The 22,114-nt window shown below is 52.0% G+C and overlaps 2 protein-coding genes and 1 non-coding gene across 3 annotated transcripts in view; 2 read left to right on the top strand and 1 right to left on the bottom strand.

Moving 5' to 3' along the window:
- Positions 1 to 3,573, top strand: part of FANCI (Fanconi anemia complementation group I) — a 46,398-nt gene extending 42,825 nt beyond the window's left edge. The window contains exons 34-36 of the mRNA XM_019533179.1: positions 377 to 472; positions 1,057 to 1,182; positions 2,601 to 3,573. Of these exons, the coding sequence (XP_019388724.1) occupies positions 377 to 472; positions 1,057 to 1,182; positions 2,601 to 2,666 (288 nt within the window). The 3' untranslated portion in view covers positions 2,667 to 3,573. The remainder of the gene's footprint in view (positions 1 to 376; positions 473 to 1,056; positions 1,183 to 2,600) is intronic.
- On the bottom strand, positions 3,035 to 21,526 carry POLG (DNA polymerase gamma, catalytic subunit). Its single transcript, XM_019533733.1, has 22 exons — positions 20,861 to 21,526; positions 19,829 to 20,024; positions 18,729 to 18,896; positions 17,915 to 18,061; positions 17,272 to 17,351; positions 16,496 to 16,678; positions 15,736 to 15,878; positions 15,324 to 15,447; positions 14,344 to 14,568; positions 13,709 to 13,829; positions 12,431 to 12,505; positions 11,970 to 12,122; positions 11,277 to 11,437; positions 10,673 to 10,726; positions 10,161 to 10,278; positions 9,376 to 9,511; positions 8,987 to 9,233; positions 8,447 to 8,569; positions 7,629 to 7,797; positions 5,736 to 5,944; positions 4,196 to 4,356; positions 3,035 to 3,114 (listed from the first exon to the last, which is right to left on the bottom strand). The coding sequence occupies exons 1-22, from the start codon at positions 21,505 to 21,507 to the stop codon at positions 3,050 to 3,052; spliced, it is 3,705 nt and encodes a 1,234-aa protein (XP_019389278.1). The 5' UTR covers positions 21,508 to 21,526; the 3' UTR covers positions 3,035 to 3,049.
- Positions 21,527 to 21,826: 300 nt separating this feature from the next.
- Positions 21,827 to 21,899, top strand: TRNAR-UCG. Its single transcript has one exon. It is a non-coding gene; the product is annotated as a tRNA-Arg (tRNA).
- Positions 21,900 to 22,114: the final 215 nt, after the last annotated feature.

The raw sequence follows: 22,114 nt of genomic DNA, 5'->3' as shown, positions 1-22,114 counted from the left end.
GGGCTCCCAGCATGGCACAGCTGCCAGAGCTGCCTCTCCAGCAGGTCATGGGCAGGCAGAGGCAGCTCCCAAATGGCTTCTGGGCCAGAAACCTTATAACCAGTGCTGGGCAGCAGGGCACTGGTGAAGCACTGCCCACAGTCTGGGCGTGCCCTGGGCAGGGAAAACCAAGGTCTTTGGAATGTATTTGCTACAAGTTCCAATTCCTTATGCTTAAGTGAAGTTTAAAATCTCTTCTGCCCTGGTCTTTGGAGCCCAGATGGTAGTTTGAGGACTTTACAAACATGTGCACTGGGGTATTGATGCCCTGGGTGTTTGATACTGTACGATGCTTACTGTGAGGCTCACTTCCAGGCCCTCCCACTTCTCCCTGCAGGCCAAGGTGCTTCGGGAAAGCAAGCCGATTCCAAACCTCATCTTTGCCATCGAGCAGTATGAGAAGTTTCTTATCCATCTCTCCAAGAAGGCAAAGGTAATCAATCAGCTCTGCTGTGATCAGAGGGCAGGGGGCAGCAGCATTAATGCTCAGTGAGTACTGTTATCCCTCCACTTGCTACTGGATAGTGACACTGATTTTAAAACCTAAGTCAGCCATCCCTGGAGAGAATAAACCATGATGGGGACCTTCTCCCAAACTCCAGCCACAGGCGGAGAAGGGCAGACTTGCCTAAAGCTTGGCCATCTTGCACTTCCTTGTTGAGTTCATGCTGCAGCTGTCCCTGGTGACTTCAAAAGCAGCTCATCCAGGGTGCCACACAGCATTCAGCAATGCAAGGCTTTGGCTTGCTATCCCCAATACCACACCCTTGTTCTGTTGATGGCTTTGCCTGTTGGAGAATGGGGCTGGGGATGCTGGGCAGACTGATGAAGGAAGTGGTGTGTGGCAGTGTCATGCTGTACCCAGACTTTGCACCAGTCCCATGCTTCCGTGGTGAGAGAGGTGAGCAAGGCCCTGGCCCCAGTGCTACAGGAGGGTCAGACATTTCAAAGCAGTACAAAGGAACAGGTGTGGCTGCATCACTGACTTTGCAGTGCCCCCTTCCTTATGGCTTCTAGGTGAACCTGATGCAGTACATGAAGCTGAGCACCTCCAGGGACTTTCGCATTAGCACATCCACACTGGAAAGCACGCTGCAGGAGCACAACACGGAGGAGGCTGAGAACGAGCCAGACACCAACCAGGTCAGAGCTCTTGTGGGGGAGAGGCTGCCTGTGCCTGGAGCTCCTCTCTACTTTCCAGTGAGAACAGTGCTTAGCTTGGGGGCATGCTGCATCAGTGCAAAGTGCAGCTGCCTTAGCACTGTCTTCACTGTATCAGCCCCTAACTTAGGGTCGTCTGGCTGTTTAGGCAGTAAAATATCAGAAACAAGCAGGGGCCTGACCAGTGCTGTAGCCTATGCTGTTTCTGAGTCCTTATAAGTTGCCTTGACTTGACACTGGAAATCAAATTGGGATGTTCTGTGTAAAAATGTAGTGAAAGCCCAGCTGTTAACACTCGACTTCTATCTCTAGGTTTGCAGTGCAGGAGAAAAACCCACTTTCCTTGAAAGTGGGCTTCTGCCCCCTTACCACTGTTCATGTTGTGGATGGTGGGCTACAGGCTTGTCAGCATCGTTTCACTGGCTCTTCCTAGTTCACAAACCTACTATTTAGCATAGCTTTTCTGGCCCATGTAGATTAATCCAGCTCAGGAGTGAGAGATCTTTTAATACAGGGTTGTCAACCAGGGGTATGTGCGAGCAGGTGGGGATAGAGCACTGCTGCCTCCTAGGAGCGGGGGCAGCAGCACCCCTCTGTGGGGTGGAAAAGCTCGCACATGGCAGCTGCTGCTGCCACACCAGCCCAGTGAGCTTTCCCACCCCCACCCTGCTCCTGGGAGGTGGCAGCACTGTCCCCAGCCCCCAACATCCAGTCCCTACCTCTGTGTCTGTCCACATGCTATACACCACCCCCCCCTCCAGATACTTAAGGGTTTTCAACCTTTTTTAGTCTGTCTTAGAAGTGCTGTAATGCAGGGTGGGGTAGTACGTGGCTGGGAACAGTGATGCTGCTTCCCAGGAGCAGGGCCAGGGCAGGGTGGGGAAGCTCACTGGGTTGGTAGGGTGGCTGTGGCTGCCATGTGCAACCTTTCCCACCCTGGCTCCCGGGAAGCAGTGGTGGTGCTCTGTCCCCACCTGCCTGTGTGTACCTCTGGTTCACAACCACTGCTCTAGTGCTTCAGCCCAGGTATGGACCATGCCAGGCCTGCTCCCCTTTCACCCAGTACTGAAGGCAGAATAATGTGGTACTTCTGAATCATCATGAAGGGAACCTATGCCCCTCTGACTGCATTGGCGTAGGGCTTCACTGGTCCCTTCTTGGGAGACTTTATCACAACAGGGCTGTAGTACTCAAAGGAGATGAAACAAAGCCGCTTAAACTCCAGCTAGAAGGGCTAATTGCTGACTAGAGCAGCTCCTAAATGTATGGTTCCCTGCTGTCTGTGAGAATACTCCAGTTTGGAGTCCTGCATCAGTTGTGGAAGAAGCTCAAGTTCAGTAAACAGACATGGTTTCTCAAAAGTAATAAAACCATTCTTCACTTTATTACTCTTCTTTTAGACTGGTACAGCTGAGCAGGCCTGTGAGAACCAGGAACCCCAAAAGAAGAGACGGCGAAAAAAATAGGCCTCCTTGGGCAAGGAACTCTCACTTAGCACAGCTGGCACTGACTGGACTGTTGTAGGCACAAAGATTGCTCTGGTACTCTAAACTTATGCTCAGGACCCCTCTGGGGGCTGTGTTGGCTCTCAGAGGCACAGGCAAAGGAAGGTGGATTTTAGAACAGGCTGCATTCAGTAGACTGGGAATTGCTGCAGAAGCTTGTCTCTGCCCTTAACCTGTGCTGCTGTTACAGGGCCCCCTCCCCAGCCTTGTTCCTTCACAGCAGAGCAGAAAGGACGTGTCAAGTTGCCTGGGTCATGGCCAGATCTGCCCTGTGAAAACCACAAGCATCAGTACTCCCTGCAAATACGATAGTTGGCTGGAGCCTCCACTATCTGTCCCCAGTTTCATTTATTTTTCTCCAGTGAGCCTTTGGTTATTTCAATAAGCTGATATATATCGAGAGCTTCACCTGCAAGAGAGTTGAATGTTGTTAATTCCTTCCAGCCTAGGCACTTTTCTGCTTTGGCTTTGATGTTTTGAAAAGAACAGCCCCCCCCCATTTACAGCATTTAGTACAGAAGCCCTAAAATGTATTCTGCAGCAGAGGACAAGACCTCTGCCCTGGGGTAAAGGACAGAACCCAGAAGCTGCTTGAGTGGGAAATTAACTTCCCCTCAGTGCTGGGCTGGGAGGCTGAGCTGTGTGTAAAGCTGCTAGGATCACATAAGGGTGAGACCAAGACAGCTGTTGGAGTTCTCTAGCTTGGCCACTGCTCTGTTGTATTTCTGCCAACCTTGCTGAAATGCACTTGGTGACTTTACTCTCCTCAGTTCAGAGGGAGAATCCCCCTTCTTACCACTACAGCTGAAGTCTTTTCCTTAAGAATGCACTTTGCTTTTTCTCCCAATAAAGATTCATTAAAAGGAAATTGTGTAGCGTGTTTCAGACAATAGTTGAACCATACATGTTTCCCCCTGCCTGCTCCTTGTCCCAGAGCCATCCAAACAATGCTACTTGTCTTTTCGTGCTAGGAACAGTGTCATGTTTCAGGAAAGAATTATCAGTTACCTCTGACCTAGGGGCTGTTTAAACACAAACACTCATTTGCACCAATTAGATGGTGTTTGTGACAAGTGCTGAGAGTAATTACTACTTCCCTGGATTGGTGGGTCTCAGTGTGGCAAGAGAAAGGCTTCAGCTTGGAGCCTTTGCAGTTTTCTAAACAACTGTGCTAAGCCAGAAGGGTCAATGGGAGGAAGAGAATGCAAAAGGCCTAAAGAGCTCTTGGAGTGGCTGTCATCACATGAGCTGAGGCTGCAGACAGCCAGTGTCATACTTTGGGTTCATAAACAATGGCCCCACCTAGCCTGGAAGGCATCTTTTTCCAAGAGGCCTCCAGAATGGTGCAGCTAGAAGAGGCACCACAAAGAAAAACACTTCCCTGCTGCCTGAGGGCTAGCTGCTCAGACCCAAGTGCTCTGTAATCAGCCATGGGTACCTGCCTGCCTGTGGCTTCCAGCGCATGGCTGCAGGCTACATGGGGTACCTACCTGGTGAGATGCCATATCTCTTCTCCATCCCACTTGGATTCGATGGGGTTTTGCAATCCATCGTCACCTCCTTCCTTAAGCACTGATCAATATCCACGGTGCTGAAGAAGGCGACGGACTGAGGTAGATCCTGCAAGCCTAGTTTGTAGGCAAACATGCACCTGAAAGAGCAAGAGCCCCTGCACTTAAATCCTTGCCCCTCAAGAAACATTCCCCTCCTTCATGCCAATGCTGCGAGCGAGGTCCAGCTCTGTGGTAAGATAGTCTCAGGCTTACAGGGAGGCTCAGTTTTGTGCTTTCGCATCTGCTGGCCTTTCATTAACCCCAAATTCCATGTTCCACACAGACGAGATGATTTCTATCCTCAAGTATCCTAGCGGGTGGGACTCTCATTAAGGCAGGCTGATTGCCCTAGGAGCTCCTCCAGGACATGCTGAGTACCAAGGTCTGTGCGCTAGGGGCTTTCTTTTTGTGCGGACTGTCTACTCCCACTTTCTGTAGGCCTGTTTCTACAGTGCCTGAAAAGACAATGTGCCCTGTGTAGGAGCCTTAAGGCTGGTATCTTTTCCTGCCCTCAGCTACAAGTCCTGTTATTACAGACATGGATGCTGTAATTGGGCCCAGCCCAGCCCACAAATAGCACCAGGGGCTCTGTCAGTCAGTACTAATTATTATTTTGCCCCATTTGTCCAACGCTGCTGAGGTAAAGTGCCTGGTAAGTGTCAGGTAGCACTAGCCGAGTATTGCTGGAATAGATGAGGGAGGGGCAACCAAAGGTATGCAGAGAAAAAAAAAAAAAATAGACACTAGCTACTTGATTCTAGCTAATCCTCCCATACACTGCAAGTGTCCTATTTTCCCAGCATGAAGCTTTATGCCATCAACTGTAAAGCCATTGGTGCCAAGACACTAACCCCCCACAGCAAGTGCCACGTGGGCAGACTATTCGTTGGTATATTGGACTAGAAACAGGAGTGAGAAGCTCTGCTTGGGAGTTTCCTGTTGAACACAGTGCTGTGGGGCACTGGTGAAGGGGCTTGTGAAAAGATGCTGCATAGCCACATGGATGTGGCTCATTACAGCTCTCCAGTGCAAATCACCTAAGAGGCAGTATCCAGGAAGGTGGCAAGAGGGTCTTGGTACCCACAAGTTTGCAGAGCTGGAAGAGTAAAGCTTCCAGGCTCCTGGTCAAATCCTACCCTAAACATGGTCATCCGAGATCTGTTGGAGCCTCTGGGGTTCCTATCATGAACCTACTACGCTGAGCTCCCTTAGCAGAGAGGCTGGAGGCCGACTGCTTGAGATGACACCCTCCTGCCTGAAAGATGTTTCCTCACCACATTCTCATCTCTACCTGGCTGTGTAAGCCCACAGCAGGGCAGAAAACAGGACTGACTACTTCAAGTCTAGCCCCAGCACCAAATGTGCTGAGGACAAGACATAAGTGACAGGTGAGCTCTGGGTCCCTGGACACACGCCCTCCCATTCCACCTGCATGGGACAGCCAGGGTGGGAGATGTCAGGAGCCTTGAAGTCTTACCGTGTCAGAAGGTTGGTGATCTGCAGGGCCAGTGCAGCCCGGTAGCGATCTTCCCCCTGAACCAAGTAGCGTACCTCGTCGTGGATGCTGATGCAGAAGCGCCCATTGATGTTGAACTCCTCAAAGAGCCATTTCATGGAGACCAGCAGAAGGTGGAGGTAGTCCACAGCTGAGCTCTGCACCACCCAGTTCACTCTGCTGGTCATAAACTGGAGGGAACAAACAGACCAGATGCTATAGGAGGCTCATGGGGTTCATCCTTACCACGGGTGCCCTCCTGGGACCTGCCCCTGCAGGGTCACCTCCACCATGAAACAGGAACAGATGCCAGGAAGGACTTCACAACTGAGGCAGCATTTGGGGGCATACAACCCAGTTTAAAAATGAGACGCTCACACCAAAACATGACCTCAGAGAGAAAGGGATTTGCCGTCCAATCCCAGACAGGAAAGGCCCTGTCACTCACGCCCTAGGCAGTTTTGAGGCCACTATAACAGCAGGCCGCTAAACGCTGCAATTTCTTTCCTTCCTATTCTCTCATGAGCCCTGCCCTGTAACAGGTGCACATTCCCAGAATGCTTTTCTAGGGACTGGCCCTTTAAGTATAGCAGACACCTGAAGCTACAGCCCCAAAAGAGGCTATTTTGCAGTTGTTGCTGCCTCCATCTCCCTGCTGGCAAGTGATTTTTTCTTATTCTTGGGAATCTGGGCCACTCGCAGGCCTCTCCAGAGCTAGTGTGGCTTAGCAGGCTGTACTTCCTGTTAACAGTCAGTAGTTAAGGGTTTAGCCCCCTCTGCATACGCTGCCCTGGTAAATGTGCTCTTCCAGGGAGATTCAACACCAGCTTCCCTGTGCCTATTCCAGGTGAAGGCTAAAAACATGTAGCACTTGCAGGAAGACCTGGGAAAGCACCACTGCCCTGGCCATCTTCCTGCTCAAGGAAGAGGCTGCACCTTTGCAAGCAGGGTAAGCTACTGCAGACTCCAGGAGTTGCCAAGGCTCAAACATACCCACACCTGTGACTTCACTTAAGTCTCTGGTGCAGGCAGAGGCACAACTGGACCGGTGTCTACCTTGCTGCTGCAGAGCTGCCTGGAGTGGGGAGGAAATAAGATTGGATTTGGCCTCTATAAAATGAGGTCAGAGGAAGGATGCAGCACTCAGCTCAATAATAACTTGGTTACAGAAGCCTCAACTAGTTGGACTGTAGAACAGTTACTGAGCATTGAGGGAAGAATGAAGACTTCAAATGGCTGAAACTTTTCTTTGCTGTAGCAGCATCTTTTAGCAAAACTCCAGGACATCCCTGCTTGGCATCAAGCACCAGAACCAGTAGAAGCATGCTCAGCACTGGTTTGGCACAGGGAAGATTGCTGGGAGCTTGCTCCAAACCCTAGGTCAGGGGCGGCCAACCTGCAGCATGTATGGGGCGCACAAGAGGAGCAAGGGGGATGGGCAGCAAAGCAGCAAATCATGCAGAAAGCAGCAAAAACATCACAGCTGGCAGGGGAAGGGGATTGGTGTGGCACTTGGGGAAGATGTGAGCCTAACTTAAGGCACGCCTGACAAAAAAAAGCTGGCCCTCACTGCCCTGGGTGAATACACAGCAAGGTGTCTGCAGGATGATATTAACTGCTGCCAGCTGGTGATCAGCCAGATCTCTGGCCACAAGCACCTTGCAGAAGATGGAGCAGACTGCAGGCCTTTAGCTGCATGGGTGGACTCCAATCCCAGCATGCGAGGGGGAGCAGGGTCTGCTGGGAGCTGCAGCGCTGTTCTGGAGAACACTGCAGGCCGGGCAGTGGGCAACTTACAGTTCAAAATGGAGTAACGCGAAAGGTAAGCTCTGCCAAGCCGAGCCAGACGCGTGTCCCGCTAATGCCTGCTCTCACCTCGTCCTTGACAGCTGCTGGCTCCAGGGCTCTGCTGATGCGACAACCCAGCACAGGGGTCCGTGGCTCTGGGGACATGGCAATGCTTTCCAGCTTGTTGAACATTTCGGACTCGGTCCCTTTCGCCCATATACGCTGCCTCACCACATTCCACTTCCTCCTTTGTGACCTGGGGCGGGGGAAGAGGAACAGGAGTCACCATGCCCTCCCCCAGAATCTACCACCTCACACAGCCCCCACAGAGCTGCTGGGGTCAGAGGGGGTGAGGCTCTGGGAAGTCTCTCCTCCCTGGTCAGAACATGGGTGCAATTGGGGGTGGGAGGAAAAGCTATGGGAAAAGCTACACCAGTCTTCTTGTTTTGCAGCCCTCAGTGTGCAATGTAAGCAGGGTGACAAGACAGGAGCTCCTAGCTGAACTTCCAGGGAATACCACAGCCTGGGGTAGGACTGTCACCTGCACTCTCTGGAGGCCCAGCTCTGGACAAGCAACAGGGCTGCAGGTCAGGGCCAAGGTGTTTGCCAAGGCTCATGGGACTATCCGAGCAAAGCCTGCTGGCCTCTGCCCTTTCCTTGCACAAAAGGACAAGGCCCCTCTGCCCCTCAATCCATTTCATGCAGAGGTCCCCTGGACTTGCTTGCCTCTACCAGTTAGCAGTGAAAATGTTTTACTGCCTCTGCTGTCCTGCTGCCTCTTTCCCCTGCAGCCCTGTACAGAGGGCAGCGAATCACCAGCTCTCAGAAGCATGGGGCTGGCACAGGACTAGTGGGTAGCTCCCCAGTCCCTTTTCCCTTCCCTGTGACCCAAGCTTTGCTCTCACCTCTTTACAGCTTCTCTCTGGATCCTCCCCACATCCTTTGCAGACACAGAACCATCCTCATCTCTCTCCACCTGCAGGTCCAGTGCCTTTACCAGCCACTCTCCTTCCTCAGACAAGTGAAACCTGGGACAGAGGAACCAGTAGGTAAAGCCAGCATTGAATCCTGGGGTCTCCTGCACAAAATCCGTTGTGGCAAAACCAAGCAAGTGTGGAGACTTTGAATAAATAACACTTGCCTGGCAGTAAGCAAGCTCCAGCCCCCAGACACCAAGGCCAAGACTATGTGAGAGACACCATCAACCTGCAACATGCTGTGATCTCACCTGGTTACGTGGGATCCATCTTCTACAGACACCCACTATCCCCCAGTGCAGCTAGCCTGCCAGGGGACCCTTCTTATCCGAACCCAGGAGGATCAACTTGGCTGAGACAAAAATCGTTCTAAGAGCATGGCAAGTTTCAGGCCAGCTACTCGTGTTCCCCACTACTTGCTGTCACAAATCCCAAGGAAAAGCCCTCCACCTCCCAAGCAGCACTTACCGTCGGACCCCCTTCGTGACCGCATACATGTGCTGCGCCTTTTCATTTGCCTGCTTCTGTGTCAGGCGGTGATTGAACTGCATCAGCAGGCGCTCAGCAAAGGGCTGGCCAGCCCCGTAGATGCGCCCGTAGTTGAAGATCTTGGCATGCTCCCGGTTGATCCCCACCGTTGAGGCAGTCTTGCTGTGCAAGTCGGTGCCACTGCTCTTCTTCCCTTGCAGAGTCATCCAGCCAAAGGCAGTGCAGCCTGTGGTGCAGGAGGGGAAGGGTTAATACAAACCATAAAGAGTCTGAAAGCCAGACCGCAGAGCATGGTCAGACAGGACACTGCACTACTGCAAGGTCCCAGCCCAGCACCCTCCATGCAGCCCATGCCGTTACACCCTCACCATGCATGCCAGCGAACTGAGCCTCTCCAAGGATAGCAGCAATCCAGAGCTCCTGGGAGTCCACGTCTGCTCCTACCAGGTAGTAGCCTGGGGGGGTCTGGACCATGGCTTTCAATTCACTGCCCACCCGGTCAGCCTATGGGATACAGATGGATGCTGCTGCAGCCCCCTCCTTGGCTGTGCCCTGCCAAGCACAGCTCCTCTCCTGCAGCTGGGTGGGCTCTACCTCCCATGTGCCACGAGGCATCAGCATGCTTTAAAGGAGAGGATCCTGGGGCCGTGCTTTGAAGGGTGTTTAGGTGCCCAAGTCCTGCCACTTTCAGTCCAGCCTTTGGTGCTTTTCCAGTGCATAAATTCCAGCCACAGAAAGAAGCCCCAGGCAAGGGTCCAGACACAGCCTTGCTCTTAAGTCCCTTTCTCTGAGAGGCCCGAGGAAGTCCCCATTAACTCTACTGCTCCTGTTCTTCCCCTCCCAGTGAGGTCTTAATTTTGTTCTTGAGCTCTTGGACCTTCTTCCTGCCAGCCCTCCGTCACCAGGCCCACTCACATCAGACAGGGGAGCAAAGGCTTACAGGCCTGACCTCTGCCTACTGCAGCGTTCAAACCAGACCCTTCTGCACTACTCTTCCCCACACCAAAACTGCCCGAACTCCAATACCCCATCCAGGCCACTTGCCACTAGCTGGGAATACCCTGCTCCCCCTTCCCCAACACAGGTGAGGGGAGTGCCTTACAAGCACGCGCTCTGTACAGACAGACCAGGGCATGAGGACATGGTTCCCTACCCGGGCATTGCTAGCGGTCAGCCAGGTGGGCTCCACTGCTCGGCGGGTGATGGTCCCTGCTGTTATCACCTGCGGCACAATGGCCCCGTAACTGCCCTCCTCATTGTAGTCTGGATGTCTGGAACAGAAGCCAAGGGTCAGCACCTGCACACAGGCAAACAGCATGGAGGTGGACAACTAACACTTCTCTCCCAGTGCTGGGGAAAAGACATTTCACAAACTGAGAGCAGGTGACAGAACGAGGAGTTTGTGCGGCCATGGTTAAGGGACAGCACCAAAGGGGCTGTTTTTCTAAGTCCTTTTGCATCTCAGCTCGGAGTCCAATCATGACATTATTTCCACAGACAAAGCAGTTTGGGGTGGAGATCCAGGGCAGGAAGAGGAACTCAGGGAAGTGTCTGCCTCCAGCACTGCCCTGAAGGATCCTAACACTTGGCATAGGAAGGGCCTAGTAGTTCCCAGCCACGGAACTGTCCAGGTGCTGTTAACCTGCCTGGTGTTTCCTGACATACCTGGTTACTGACCGAGGCAGCTCCCCCTTCTTCAGCCACACTACGATCTGGGAGCTGGTGAGACAGAAGCACGCGATTAGGACCCCGACCAGATGGGCTGTGCAGAGCACAAGCATGGCCACAGCAGCCAGGGCAGGACACCCCTCAAAAGGCGCTGTGATTTGGATCATCACTGCAAGAGCTGGGCTCTCCCCCACCTCCTAAGTGCATGTCCCCTGAAGCTGCCCAAGGGCTGAGCATGTGTCCAGCTGGCAGAAGCCTGGATCTTTATGGCCAGGGACATAAAATGATAAGTGAAGCAGGTTTCTGGCACTTCTGACTACCTGAAGACTGTCCTCTGGCTGCAAGGGGGAAAAGCAAAACTTTCTGAAGGGCTCTGATACTCTTTGGCACTGTCCCCTGCACACAGCCCATCCCCACCAGCTGCTGCTTCTCACTGTGAAGGAGGGAAGTGGCACCTAAGGATTCCTCCCCACCTAACTGCCAGCAGACAGTGGCGCTTTTTTGCAGTTTCTCAACACAAGTCCTGTATCACCAGCAGCTCAGCGTTGCCCTTGGAGAAAGGCTGAACTGGAGCTGAAGAGTGAGCCATGTACTCCCTCACCTGATGCGCTTGTGGGCATTCCTCCAAAACGAGATCATCTTGTTAATTTCCAGGGCTCTTGTCCCATTGGTGCTGCCAATGCCAGCCTGCAGGGTGCCATCTTCCATTTTGGGCAAGAAATCCCGGGCAAAGGGGCTTCCCACATTATTGGTATTCCCATCCTTTAACAGCAAAGCAGAGGAACTGGGCTTATCTCAGGGCAGGGCATAGTAAATATCAGGGGAGTCCTGGGTATACCCCTACCCCTCCCCACTGCTTGAAGTCATGCCTGTGACAGCAGCTGTGACCCAAACAGCAAGACAGGGACTCAAGCAGGCTACTTTAAAAGAACCACAAGCTGAAGGAGGAAAGCAAGTGCACTGGGCAGATGGGAAGCTGCCAGGAGCCTGAGAGAAAGCCAGGAGACAAGTCTAGTTGGACCAGGCAGCTGGTGAAGGGGTACAGAGGCAGCAGTACATGGACTGTCAGATGGTAAGTACCTACAGCCCATGTGCCTTCCACAAGCAAGCTGGCCAGCGGGTTCCACAGCATGGCTCCACACCATTTTTCCCCATTGGGAAGAATGGCCCCTTAGGGGCACGATTCTGATGCTCTGGCACCAGACTCGAGCCTTGGAAATTCCATGCTCAGGACAACTCCAGGGAGGACTCAGCATCACACATGAAAGGGCCCCCCCACGAGCTCCACACTCACCTTGTGAGGCAGCTTGAAGAACCAGCAGCCAGGGATGTTGACGTCGTCGTAAGGGCCATTGCCATGGTGGTAGCAAACCTGGCTGGCTACAGGCTCCATCTCCACCTCCAAATCAGCAATGTCGTCACATGTACCTCTGGCATGAGGCACCTCCTGTAGTTGGAGGCAGAAGGCAAACGAGCCTCAGGGGTGGAGGAAGCACCGAGCGATGGAAGGGTCACCTTGCTGCACAAGTGCTGGGGACAGGAGCCTGAGCCTCTGTGCACTACAGGAGACACAGCCACAGGGCACCCCCTGCCCCCCCTCCCCCTAAGTGTTGCACCCTGAGAAGGAAGGAGCCACTTCTCCTCTTCCAGGCATGATTCTGGGCTCCACTTTGCTCAGTGGCACCATGGCCAGCTCAGGCTTGGTGCAATGAGGCCCAATTAGCTGACCTTTCCCACAGTGAAAATCTTGCGTACTTTTGTGGGGCTGTTGCCTGCTTCAGCTTCCACATCAGTGGATGTCTCAGTCTCCAGTCGGCTCAGCTCCTCCACCTGGCAGTGAAGGTGGGAGAGAAATTGGAGCAGTTATACCATTTCAGCCCATTAGCTTCCCCACTCCATCCTCACAAACACATGGATCATCAATGTGGGTGAGGAGCCCTTCTTCCCCCACCCCCACTGATGAGAAACCAGAGTGCTTTGGATTCTCTGCCAAATCAGAGGCTGCCAGGACAGCTTTTCCAGAAGCTTTCCATGTTGTGAAGCTGCTGTTTTCCTGCACATTTTAGATCCCACAGCTCTATAGCCTCCCTTGTTTTACAGTGGACACTGTGCTGGCACCTGAGGGATATCTAAGGACATCAGAGCCTGTCTTTATTCTCGGTACAGTGCAGAGCAGAAGGAAACCTTGCTGGCTCAGCACCAACTCAGAGTTCTGCAAGGCAACAGGCAAGTCAGGATCCATGACTACCACTCACTGGCCTCTCTGCTGAGATTGCCAACAAGGAGGCCAAGGAGACGCATCCTTTGGGAACTGGATTAAGCCTAATAAGTCCTTGTTGCAGTGCCATTAGAGAACAGTAACTCATTCCCCCCGATTTGAGCTGGATTTGAACTAGCAAGGTAGAAGTGAGAGCATTTCTACTGTCCCCAAGATCTCTGGGCCAGCTGCTTTGACTTCACTTTACATGCTGTTCTCCATATATATAAAAAAATATTAACCAGGCAAGGGGACGGCTATGCAGGATATAGGGGCTTAGTGACTACTTGACACATTTAGAATCCACAGGCTCTTTTCTGACAATATTCTGGGCTACCAGGACTCACTTTTCCCCCCCAGAGTAAACTCTCCCCTTATCTGGGACTGCCCTGCTAGGATTTCTAGGTCCCTAACCCTTGATTACTGGATACTCCAGAATGCCAAGTCAGAGGCTACTAAGATTTGGCATCAACAGATCTCCAGGGAGGGTAGTATCCTGGCTAGATTTTTAGGTCAAAGAGAGGGCTAACCGAGGCACCTAGACGTAGGGAAAAAAAAATCAGGACAAAGGGTTGTACTGTCCAACAGTCAAGAAACAGCCACCCAGGCCTTTCCCTAGCTCAGGTGCAAGATTTGCTTGTTTGAAGGTGTTTGTGCATTGGAGCAAGGAGTCAAAGTTGGCTGGGTCCTTCCTCCTGATGGGAGCAGGCAGATTTTCTCCCTTCATCAGGGCCTCTGCATTCTTCCTTCCTCCTTTCTACCAAGCCCAGCTTTACCTTCTGCCACACTGTGCTTTTGTCTGTTAACATGTACTCCTCTTCAAGGGAAGGAGCCAACAAGAGGGGTTGCTCCTTTCCCCTCTCCTTACAGTGCTCCTTGTATAAGTCCTCGATGACCCTAGACAGAGATGATGGAGGAAGGATAAGTGCCAACTGGGAGCCTGTGATGACTGGATGGGAGGCAGATTTCGTATCAAGTATCTGATATCACCACCACCACCAGAGGCAACATCCTAGGGTAGAGAACTCCTAGATGCCTCAAGTCTGTCCAGGTAAGCACATGAACACAAAGGCTATGCTATCACACAGCACTTTGCTGAATCTGGTCTTCAGCCACAAGCTGCTTCTCAGACAGAGGCAGGTGAAAAGCACAACTTCTTTTCAAAGTAAAATAGATTTGATTTTATTTTTTTAAATTCCCTAATGTTAGTGTCTTGTTTAAGTGACAAAGCAGTTCAAATATCTAGGGCTCTGGATTCAATTCATGACCTTTTCCTCCCCCCAGCCGCCGTGCCCCTGAAGTTTTAGAGGTTATCCACTGAAGCCAAAAAACACTACAGGAGTCTCTCCCAGCCTTCTGAGTGCAGTGACTTTCTGCCATCTCCCCAAACAGCACAGCCCTTCTCTCTTACCTGTGGGGACATAGTGGCGCTTCGATCTCTGGGGTATCCCCTGGGAAATTGTCCTTTCTGCCTGGCACGAGGTAGCCCCAGCCATACTTCTCCGAGTAATGCAACGGGAAGCCATCCCAGGTTAGTCTCATGAGCTTAGGTGTCACTCTCATTTGAAGAGTGATGAGACTGGGACCGGGCACCCAGTGTGGACTCTCCAGCCGTGGGCACAGCTTACGGTACCATCTGGAGATCAAAGACCACAAAACTGGAGAGGGCAGCAAACTTCCAAGAGCAGTTTCCCACCTGACTTCCTCCCATTTAGTTAATGCTGTAGTAACAATGACTACCCTTCACTGCTAACACTTCTAAGTGCTCCAGCCCAAGCCCTCTCTTCTGGCCTAGCACAGTTCTGCAAGCTGCATTGCAGGAGAAGGAGTTCTCCATTCCCTCTTTACACAGTTATCTGTGGAGAAGCAGAGGGACATAAGGCTGTAGTGAAGCCTGCAAAATGTGCAGGGTAGAGGAATTGCCAATCCTCTTCTGACACTAAAGTGTTTCTGTGAAGGGAACCTCTCAAAGCAGCTGCCAGCATCACAAGGCAGGTTCCCTTTGAATGTGGAACATGCATACTGAGCTCCCAGGAAACAGGTACAGAAGGACCACAGAAAGGAAGCATTTGTCTTCACTAGAAATAGGGGAGCAATGTAATGTCCCTACAGGCTTACCTGAGCAAAGAGCTGGCAAATGCTTTCCTAGTTTTTAGTGGCAATTCACAGAAGTGAACTCCCATCTGCTAAGGGCTGAGCTGGGCCCAATCTTGCTGTCCACTTCAGTTTCTCTGCTAGTTTTCAACAGTTCTAATACCCAGGAATGAGGTGAAAAACGGTGGCCCTTGGAAGAGGCGCCCAAGTGGAATTTCCAGAGTTCAGCAATTACATTCACAAAGTGATACCTCGGCTACATGTTGAGCTATGCAACTCTCCTTTTGCATGACTCACCTGGGGTGGCCTGGCAGGTGCTGGGTTCTCTTGGGCAGCAATGTGACGGTCTCTTTCAGACGCTCCAGGCACACCTGGCTCTCAGGGACTCCTAGCTCCTCCTCTTCACTGGGGGGACCAGGGTCTGTTCTTGCAGGAAAAGTAAATCTTAGCAAGAAATATTCTCTGCACTCATGCAAGCTACCCCAGTGGCAAACGCAGCCTTACAAGACAAGAACTGCTCCTACATGTCTTTATGGTAGTAAGTTACATGAATAAGCTTCTCCTGGAAGGCTGAACTTCTTCCCCTTGTTTCAGTATTACTTACCAATCAGTCTCTCGTCTGCATGAATCTCCTGGAACCTTGTTAGAGCATCATACTAGTTGGCATCAGATTGCCCCCGAGCCCACCCCATCACACCAAGGATGCTACCTTCTTGCCATTCAGGCGCAGATGGGTTTGCCACCACTTCAGCTGCCTTGCTTTTTGCATCTTTGTTTTTCTTTAACGGCTTCTTCTCCTTAAATTCCTGGACATCCCACTCCAAATCCCAGAGCCAAGGGTCATCCTTATACCTGTGGGACATACCATCGTTGTGCCTTCCGGGTTTGACAACCGTACAACATTTTGCTCAACCCCACATGCTAGGGAAATCCTACCAGCCTAAACTCCAGCACTGCTTCCCATCTTCCCTGTTCACTTGTGGGTTTGAAGGAGGCAGCTGAGAGCAGCAATGCTAGCTTTTTCCTCTCAACCCCACCCCTAGTGCATGTGCCATCACCCCTCCATGCAGCCTTGCAAAGCACTTTCTATTGCCTGCTTAGCCTCTTGAGGCTTCTAATAAAGACAATCAGTGCCAATTCCAGAGAAAACATTCAAGTGTGGGTGCCTGCCTCTTAGGAGTTGGACTGAAGCCATCAGAGAATCAATACTAATTCTAAGGATAATGTCCAAGATGTGGGCACTTGTCTGCTGGGACCTGGATTGAGGTCTTCAGCATATCAGTCCTTACTAATACAGAAGCACATCTGCCCTGCATCCCATCCACAATCTAGACCCATTACTACCATTCTAGTGCTAGTTAAGCTCCTTAGCTGACCAGATGAGATCATTTTGCTTTCTTTTTCCATCACCAAGTGATAAAAATCAAGGACCCTTCTTTGCAAGGCCCCTTCTTTGTCCCCACTAGTACCTCTCATTATATAGCAGCTCACAGGCGTCATTGGCCAAATTCATCAGCGATTTCTTCATCTCCTTCTGCAGCTCTTCATAGGTGCCCTGAGCCTCTTCCAGGTATCTCTCCCAGTTTTGATTGACAGGCAAGTAAGCAACACCCATTTCCAGCATCCCTGCAAACGTCACAGGATGTGGGCATCTAGAGCACAAAGGCATGGTGTTATACAGATAGCATATGACCTGTAAGGACTGGGCTATGCCAAAGAGGAGGATAAAAGTTTGTAGGGTTAACCCAGCATTCTATGTAGGAGCTCCCAAACCAGCATTCCCTTTGACTCTTGTCCCGCTTAGCCTCAATTACCATGGGCCCAAATACGAATCTGTATGTATGGCAGGCAGGAGGAGGTCCATTTTGCAAACAAAAGACCCTTCAATCCCAAGCACGGAAGCTTCACTGACGGATCCCTCTCATTAAAAGCTTCTCTCCTTACCAGAGCATGGAATGACGATTCCTATTTTCTCCTAGACAGGGGAAAGGAATCAGAGTCCCCACAGCAACTGCAATCAGTGCTGCTCCATAGACTTGACAGAAGTCTGCCACTGCAGCCTTCCTCAACACAAAGTTCTCAAACACTTTTGGCCAACCCAGAATGTGAGTTCCCTGCAGGAGATCAAGCCTGCCAGGACAAGACAACAAAAACTTGCCCAACTCTCCTGCATTCATCCAGACTACAGTGGCTCTCACCAACAGATGTATTTAAGTTTTGCTGAGGCTGGGGCCAAACTCCTCACCTCTCCATGAAAAGGGGCAGCTGCTCCTGGAACACTTCATGAGTGGCTTGGACATCAAGGGCACAATATGTCATCAGCTCCTTCAGGGGACAAACAGGCAGCACTCAAGGAGATTACACAGCAAGTAAACCACAGAGCAATGAATTGGCAGTGCCAAGAGGAAATCCTCACTGAGGCTGGAGTGCCATTGTTTGAGCTATGACTGTCAAAAGCCTATTGCTAAACATCTCAGTACCACAGTCTACGCCAGCCTTACAAGAACTTACTCTGGGGTCTAATCTCTAGGAAAGGAATTGGATGCATCCTCATGTAGGACAACTGAATCTTACCCAACCAATGGCTATGTTGTAAACATGTGCAGACAGAGAGAACTACACCCCCTTTCCAACGATAAGGATCCAACTGCAGCTGTTCTGATCAGAAATACAGACATGGTGCCTAAGGAAACTAGATGTTGGCTCCAGGTGCTCTCTCTCTCTCCCTACCTGTGATTGGGAATGCTTTGTATAGCTCCAACCACCCTTACAAGACATGGAAATCAGGCTTTTACAGCTAGAAAATATCACGCCAACTGAGACTTGTCTGTTAAGTTAAAGGAATCCCTTGGCCCAGCTCCTCTTTCCTAGAAGTTTCTGGCCCTTACCTGGAAGTTATTTCTGATGTCGCTCATAGTCCCTTTTACAAACAGCTCACGGGCCTCCTTCTCCAGTGGCTTGCCCCCAACATACAGGTCATGCACATCTGCCAGGTTGTTAATGCTGCTGATGTCTATCCAGTCCCAGGAGATACCCTGGGAGAAAATATGCCAACAGGAAAAGAACAGGCTTTGAATGATTCACATATGCTGTCCATCTAACTGTTCTCACCTGTAAAAATCAGGTCCCATTCTGATTAGAAAACGGGCAACAGAAGAGAGAGAACAAAAGGATTTGTTTGTCATTGAGACCAGCATCACAAGCTGATAAGAGTGGAGAGTTAGCATAATGAATGGAACAGGACAGGTAGGGCAGGACTCGATTAGTAGGGTCTTGTGGCAAGTAGCTTATGTCTGATGTGACAGAGAAAGGGCATCAACTGAAGGGAGGCAAAGGATGAGTGACCAGCCAAAGCATTATGTCAGAAAAAATGGAGCCCGGCTTGGGTTCAGGGTGTAGGGATGGCAGGCAAGGAAAAAACTCCACTTTTGATTAGTAAACTAGAGCCCATTTCATCTGGGAGTCGCTAGGAGCGGTTAAGTACTTTGCTGTTCTCCTGGAACAGCACAAGAGGGAATGTTACAGATTCCTCTCCCTCCCTTTGCACAGAACAGCTGGACCTATTCCTTTCAGAGAGGCCAGATCAAGGCACCTCAGGGAGGCATGAAGGTGGATGCTTCTAAACTCTAAATGGAGGTGGCCGGCAGTCCGGGCCTATGGCACGAGGCAGTGGTGCGCACACATTCTGAACCTCCTACTCACTGCAGACCCTTTGGCTTGCTTATAGGTTTTCTTCATGTGCTGCTTGACCTGCTGCAATCCTTTCCTCTTGCCATATTTCGCAGCCATCCAGAGGCTGCGCTGGAATCCTGTCAGTCCAGAGATGGCCATGTGCATGCTCATGGTGTCCAGGAACCGCATTCGAGAGCCCTGAAACACAGCGGGTTAAAGGCTAGGCATCTGGGGGCTGACGCACCTGGATATGCATCACTGACTGACCTCTCAGGACCAGAGAGGAGCCAGCAGGGGGAATAGCCTGTCATTGGAGCAAGGAGTGTTTACATGAAAAAGGCAACAGACTGGGATTTGACTTTCAAGCTCTCCTTCCTGCTCACAGCATCTGCTAGCACTGAAACAGACTCACGCGTACAACTGCTCTTAAAAACCAGCTGGACAGACCGGAGACCTATATAACTAACAGCAGTTGAGGTGCCTGCTCCTTTTGTCAGCTGCTAGAATTTGGTGTCAACAGATCCAGGCTTGTATTTGCTGAAACAAGGTGCTAGCGAAAGCCCTACCTTCACTCAAGTTATTTTTGCCCTGTACCCTAAATTTTTCATTCTGTGCTACTTGTCCTCTGAGCCCTATGGGGCTTGCTTAAAGCCAAACATAACAATTGTGCTTTCCTTTTCTGGGAGACAGAATGAACAGCAGCAAGGAACCTAGCACTGGCCTTTGGGAAACCCTGTACAGACAGAGTGCTTTCCAGCTGCAATCCCAAAGCAATTCGCAAAACTCAGAATAGCTCCCTTGAGGCAGGGGGTGAGGAGAAGTGCTTTGACTCCCATTCTGTGAGCAAACCGAGGCAATGAACTTCAAAATAAGGTGAATGCAATTGCATATGCAAAGGCCCGTTTCATTTATATACAACTTCCACTGCAGAGGTAGCTCAGGTAAGCACACATGCAAAGGGTTATTTAGCTGGGGAACAAGCTTTCACTTCCTGAGCAAGTTAACATAAATATATTTTCTTTTTACCAAGGTAAGTCATTGCACACAGTTAATCCAGGCACTCAAAGCATGGCACACAGGCAAGGAGAGCAGGAGCAGAAGACACAGATCAAAACCAAGAAAGGACCTACCTGGATCAAGTACTGCTCTTTTATGTGCGCCCGATCAAAAGCAACATTGTGACCCACCACCAGTCTCTCCAGCCAGTCCCGTTTGGCAGCACAGTTAGTGTCTGCGGCCGTCTCCAGTGGGATGAGGTCAGCCAGCGTCAGTTGGTTGGACCAGGTGTAACGTTCCTCCAGCAGCCGCTTACTGCACCAGGAGTACCTGGGATAGAAGCATATTCTCCCATGAGCTGTTCCAGCTGGAATACGAGTGCTCTAGGAGCCCTGCACAGTGGGCCCCGGATCTACTTGGCCTTGTGGACCCCTCTGCATTTTAAAAGGTGGTACCTCTGCTTTCCCTCATCAAGAGGAAGGCAGGGTAGGTTTGCACCTTATAGACTAATTAAATTAGAGACCTATATAGCACAAACTTTCCCTAGCTGGAGCTCACTTCATCAGAACGGTCATTCCCTCATCAATGCAGGATGCCCAGCTGGGAGAAGGATCCCCCTGTTGTCCCTGGCAGAGGAACCAAGGAAAGACTAAACTAGGAAATCAAGTTCCTCTGTCTTCCTGGGAGAAACTTTACCATCTTTGCATTCTCCTTTGCCTGAAAAAGGGTGTTTGGGTCCAAAAGCTTGCAAAGAAAGAAATTTTTTTTGCTACTGCTTGGTTGGTCTAATAAAAGATATCGCCTCTACTCCAAGAGTTGTGTCCGCCTTTAGGCCAACACGGCTACAACCAATATCTGCCTTCCTTCAGAATACGCCTCTCCTGAGCACGTTGTCAGGAAGCAGGTAAGGCTGCCTACCGCGCTCCTTGCTTTGTCTGTCATCTCCAAGGCTGTGCGACCACAACGGAGCTCCCTCCCTGAACTAGCTAGGCCTGTGGCCTTTAGCAGTGGCCTTCCCCTAAGTACAGCAACACCTGGAAGCCACTCACTCCCTACTGAGCCAGCGTGAAATATTTAGTGCAGAGGGATGGGGCAGCTGTGCCACCCTCCCAGCCACCTCCACTGCAGTCGGGCTCATCCTGCCTCTGCCCATCGCTCCATCTCACCAGGCTGTAGGAGAAACAGCCACGGCCAGAGTGGGGCAGGACCCGTCGGCCACGCACACCTCCACGTCAAACACCAAGGCGCGCTCCCCGGGATAGTCCACCGTTTCCGTCTGCCCGTCGGGCCCGTACTGCGTCCAGCCGGCCTGCCAGGCCCAGGCGGCAGGCTGGGGGGGCAGCACGCACTGCAGCAGCTGCTCGGCGGCCTCCAGGTAGGGCAGGCTCTGCTTCTGCGCCAGGTGGCGGAAGTGCTGGTCCAAGTTGTCGCCCTGCAGCGCGGGCAGGCGCAGCGCCACGTCGGGCAGCGTGGACGTGGCCTGGCCCCACAGGCCGTGCCGCCGCAGGTGCTGCTCGCTGCGCTGCACGCCGGCCTCCGCGTACTCCACCCGCGCGCCCGGGAACAGCTGCTCGTGCAGGGCCCGCGACAGCATCTGGATGTGCAGGGGGTTCATGCGCCGCTGCCCGTCCTCATGCTCCCTCGCCGGCGTTGATGGCGACGGTGTTGATGTTGACGCTGACGTTGACGTTGACGATGGCGCTGTCTCCTCAACCTCCGGCAGCGGGCGGCTGGTGCATGAGCCCGAGGCCCACCTGCGCCAGGCTCGGCGACGCCAGGGGGCAAAGGCCGCAGCCCGGGGCAGGAACCTCATGGCGACGCCGGCGGGCCCCAGGGGGGCCCCTGCAGAGCTGGGCGGCGAGCCCCGTGGAGGGCAGCCCCAGGCCCCGCCCCCGAGCCCGGCAGCGCTTCAACCGCCGCCGCCCCGGCCTGTACCACGGCCGCCCCCCCGGGGCGCCTACTCGAGCCGCCACGGCAGAGCCGAGTAGTAAAAGGAGCAGGCACCCCGCCGCCTTCTTCAGAGCTTCCGGCCTGTTGTCTCCACCCCCCGCTCCCCTTCCGGCGCAAGTGGGTTCGTCAGTTGTGCTTCACGTCAGCTTTGTAAGGCAGCCACGACAAGTTGTCGGGAGAGTGGCCGCGTGGCCTAATGGATAAGGCGTCTGACTTCGGATCAGAAGATTGCAGGTTCGAGTCCTGCCGCGGTCGCGAAACTCCGGGTTTTTTGTCTTTTTTAATTATTATTATCTTATTTTTGTCCCCCATGTTCCTTTGGGCAGAGATGTGCAGACAAGGCCACAGGGTTACGCGCTTGGTTGGCAAAGGCACAGAAAAGTTTGTCAGTGGTGGACCTGGGTGACGCATGGTGACACAAGCTTAAGCAAGCTTGGCCCCTGGGACAGATGTTGCATGAACGGATTTGA

This window comes from Crocodylus porosus, unplaced genomic scaffold (assembly GCF_001723895.1).
Source record: "Crocodylus porosus isolate Cpor-Errol unplaced genomic scaffold, CroPor_comp1, whole genome shotgun sequence".
NCBI lineage: Eukaryota > Metazoa > Chordata > Crocodylia > Crocodylidae > Crocodylus > Crocodylus porosus.
The sequence above is the reverse complement of the archived record's forward strand: the minus strand, read 5'-3'. Positions and strand labels throughout refer to the sequence as shown.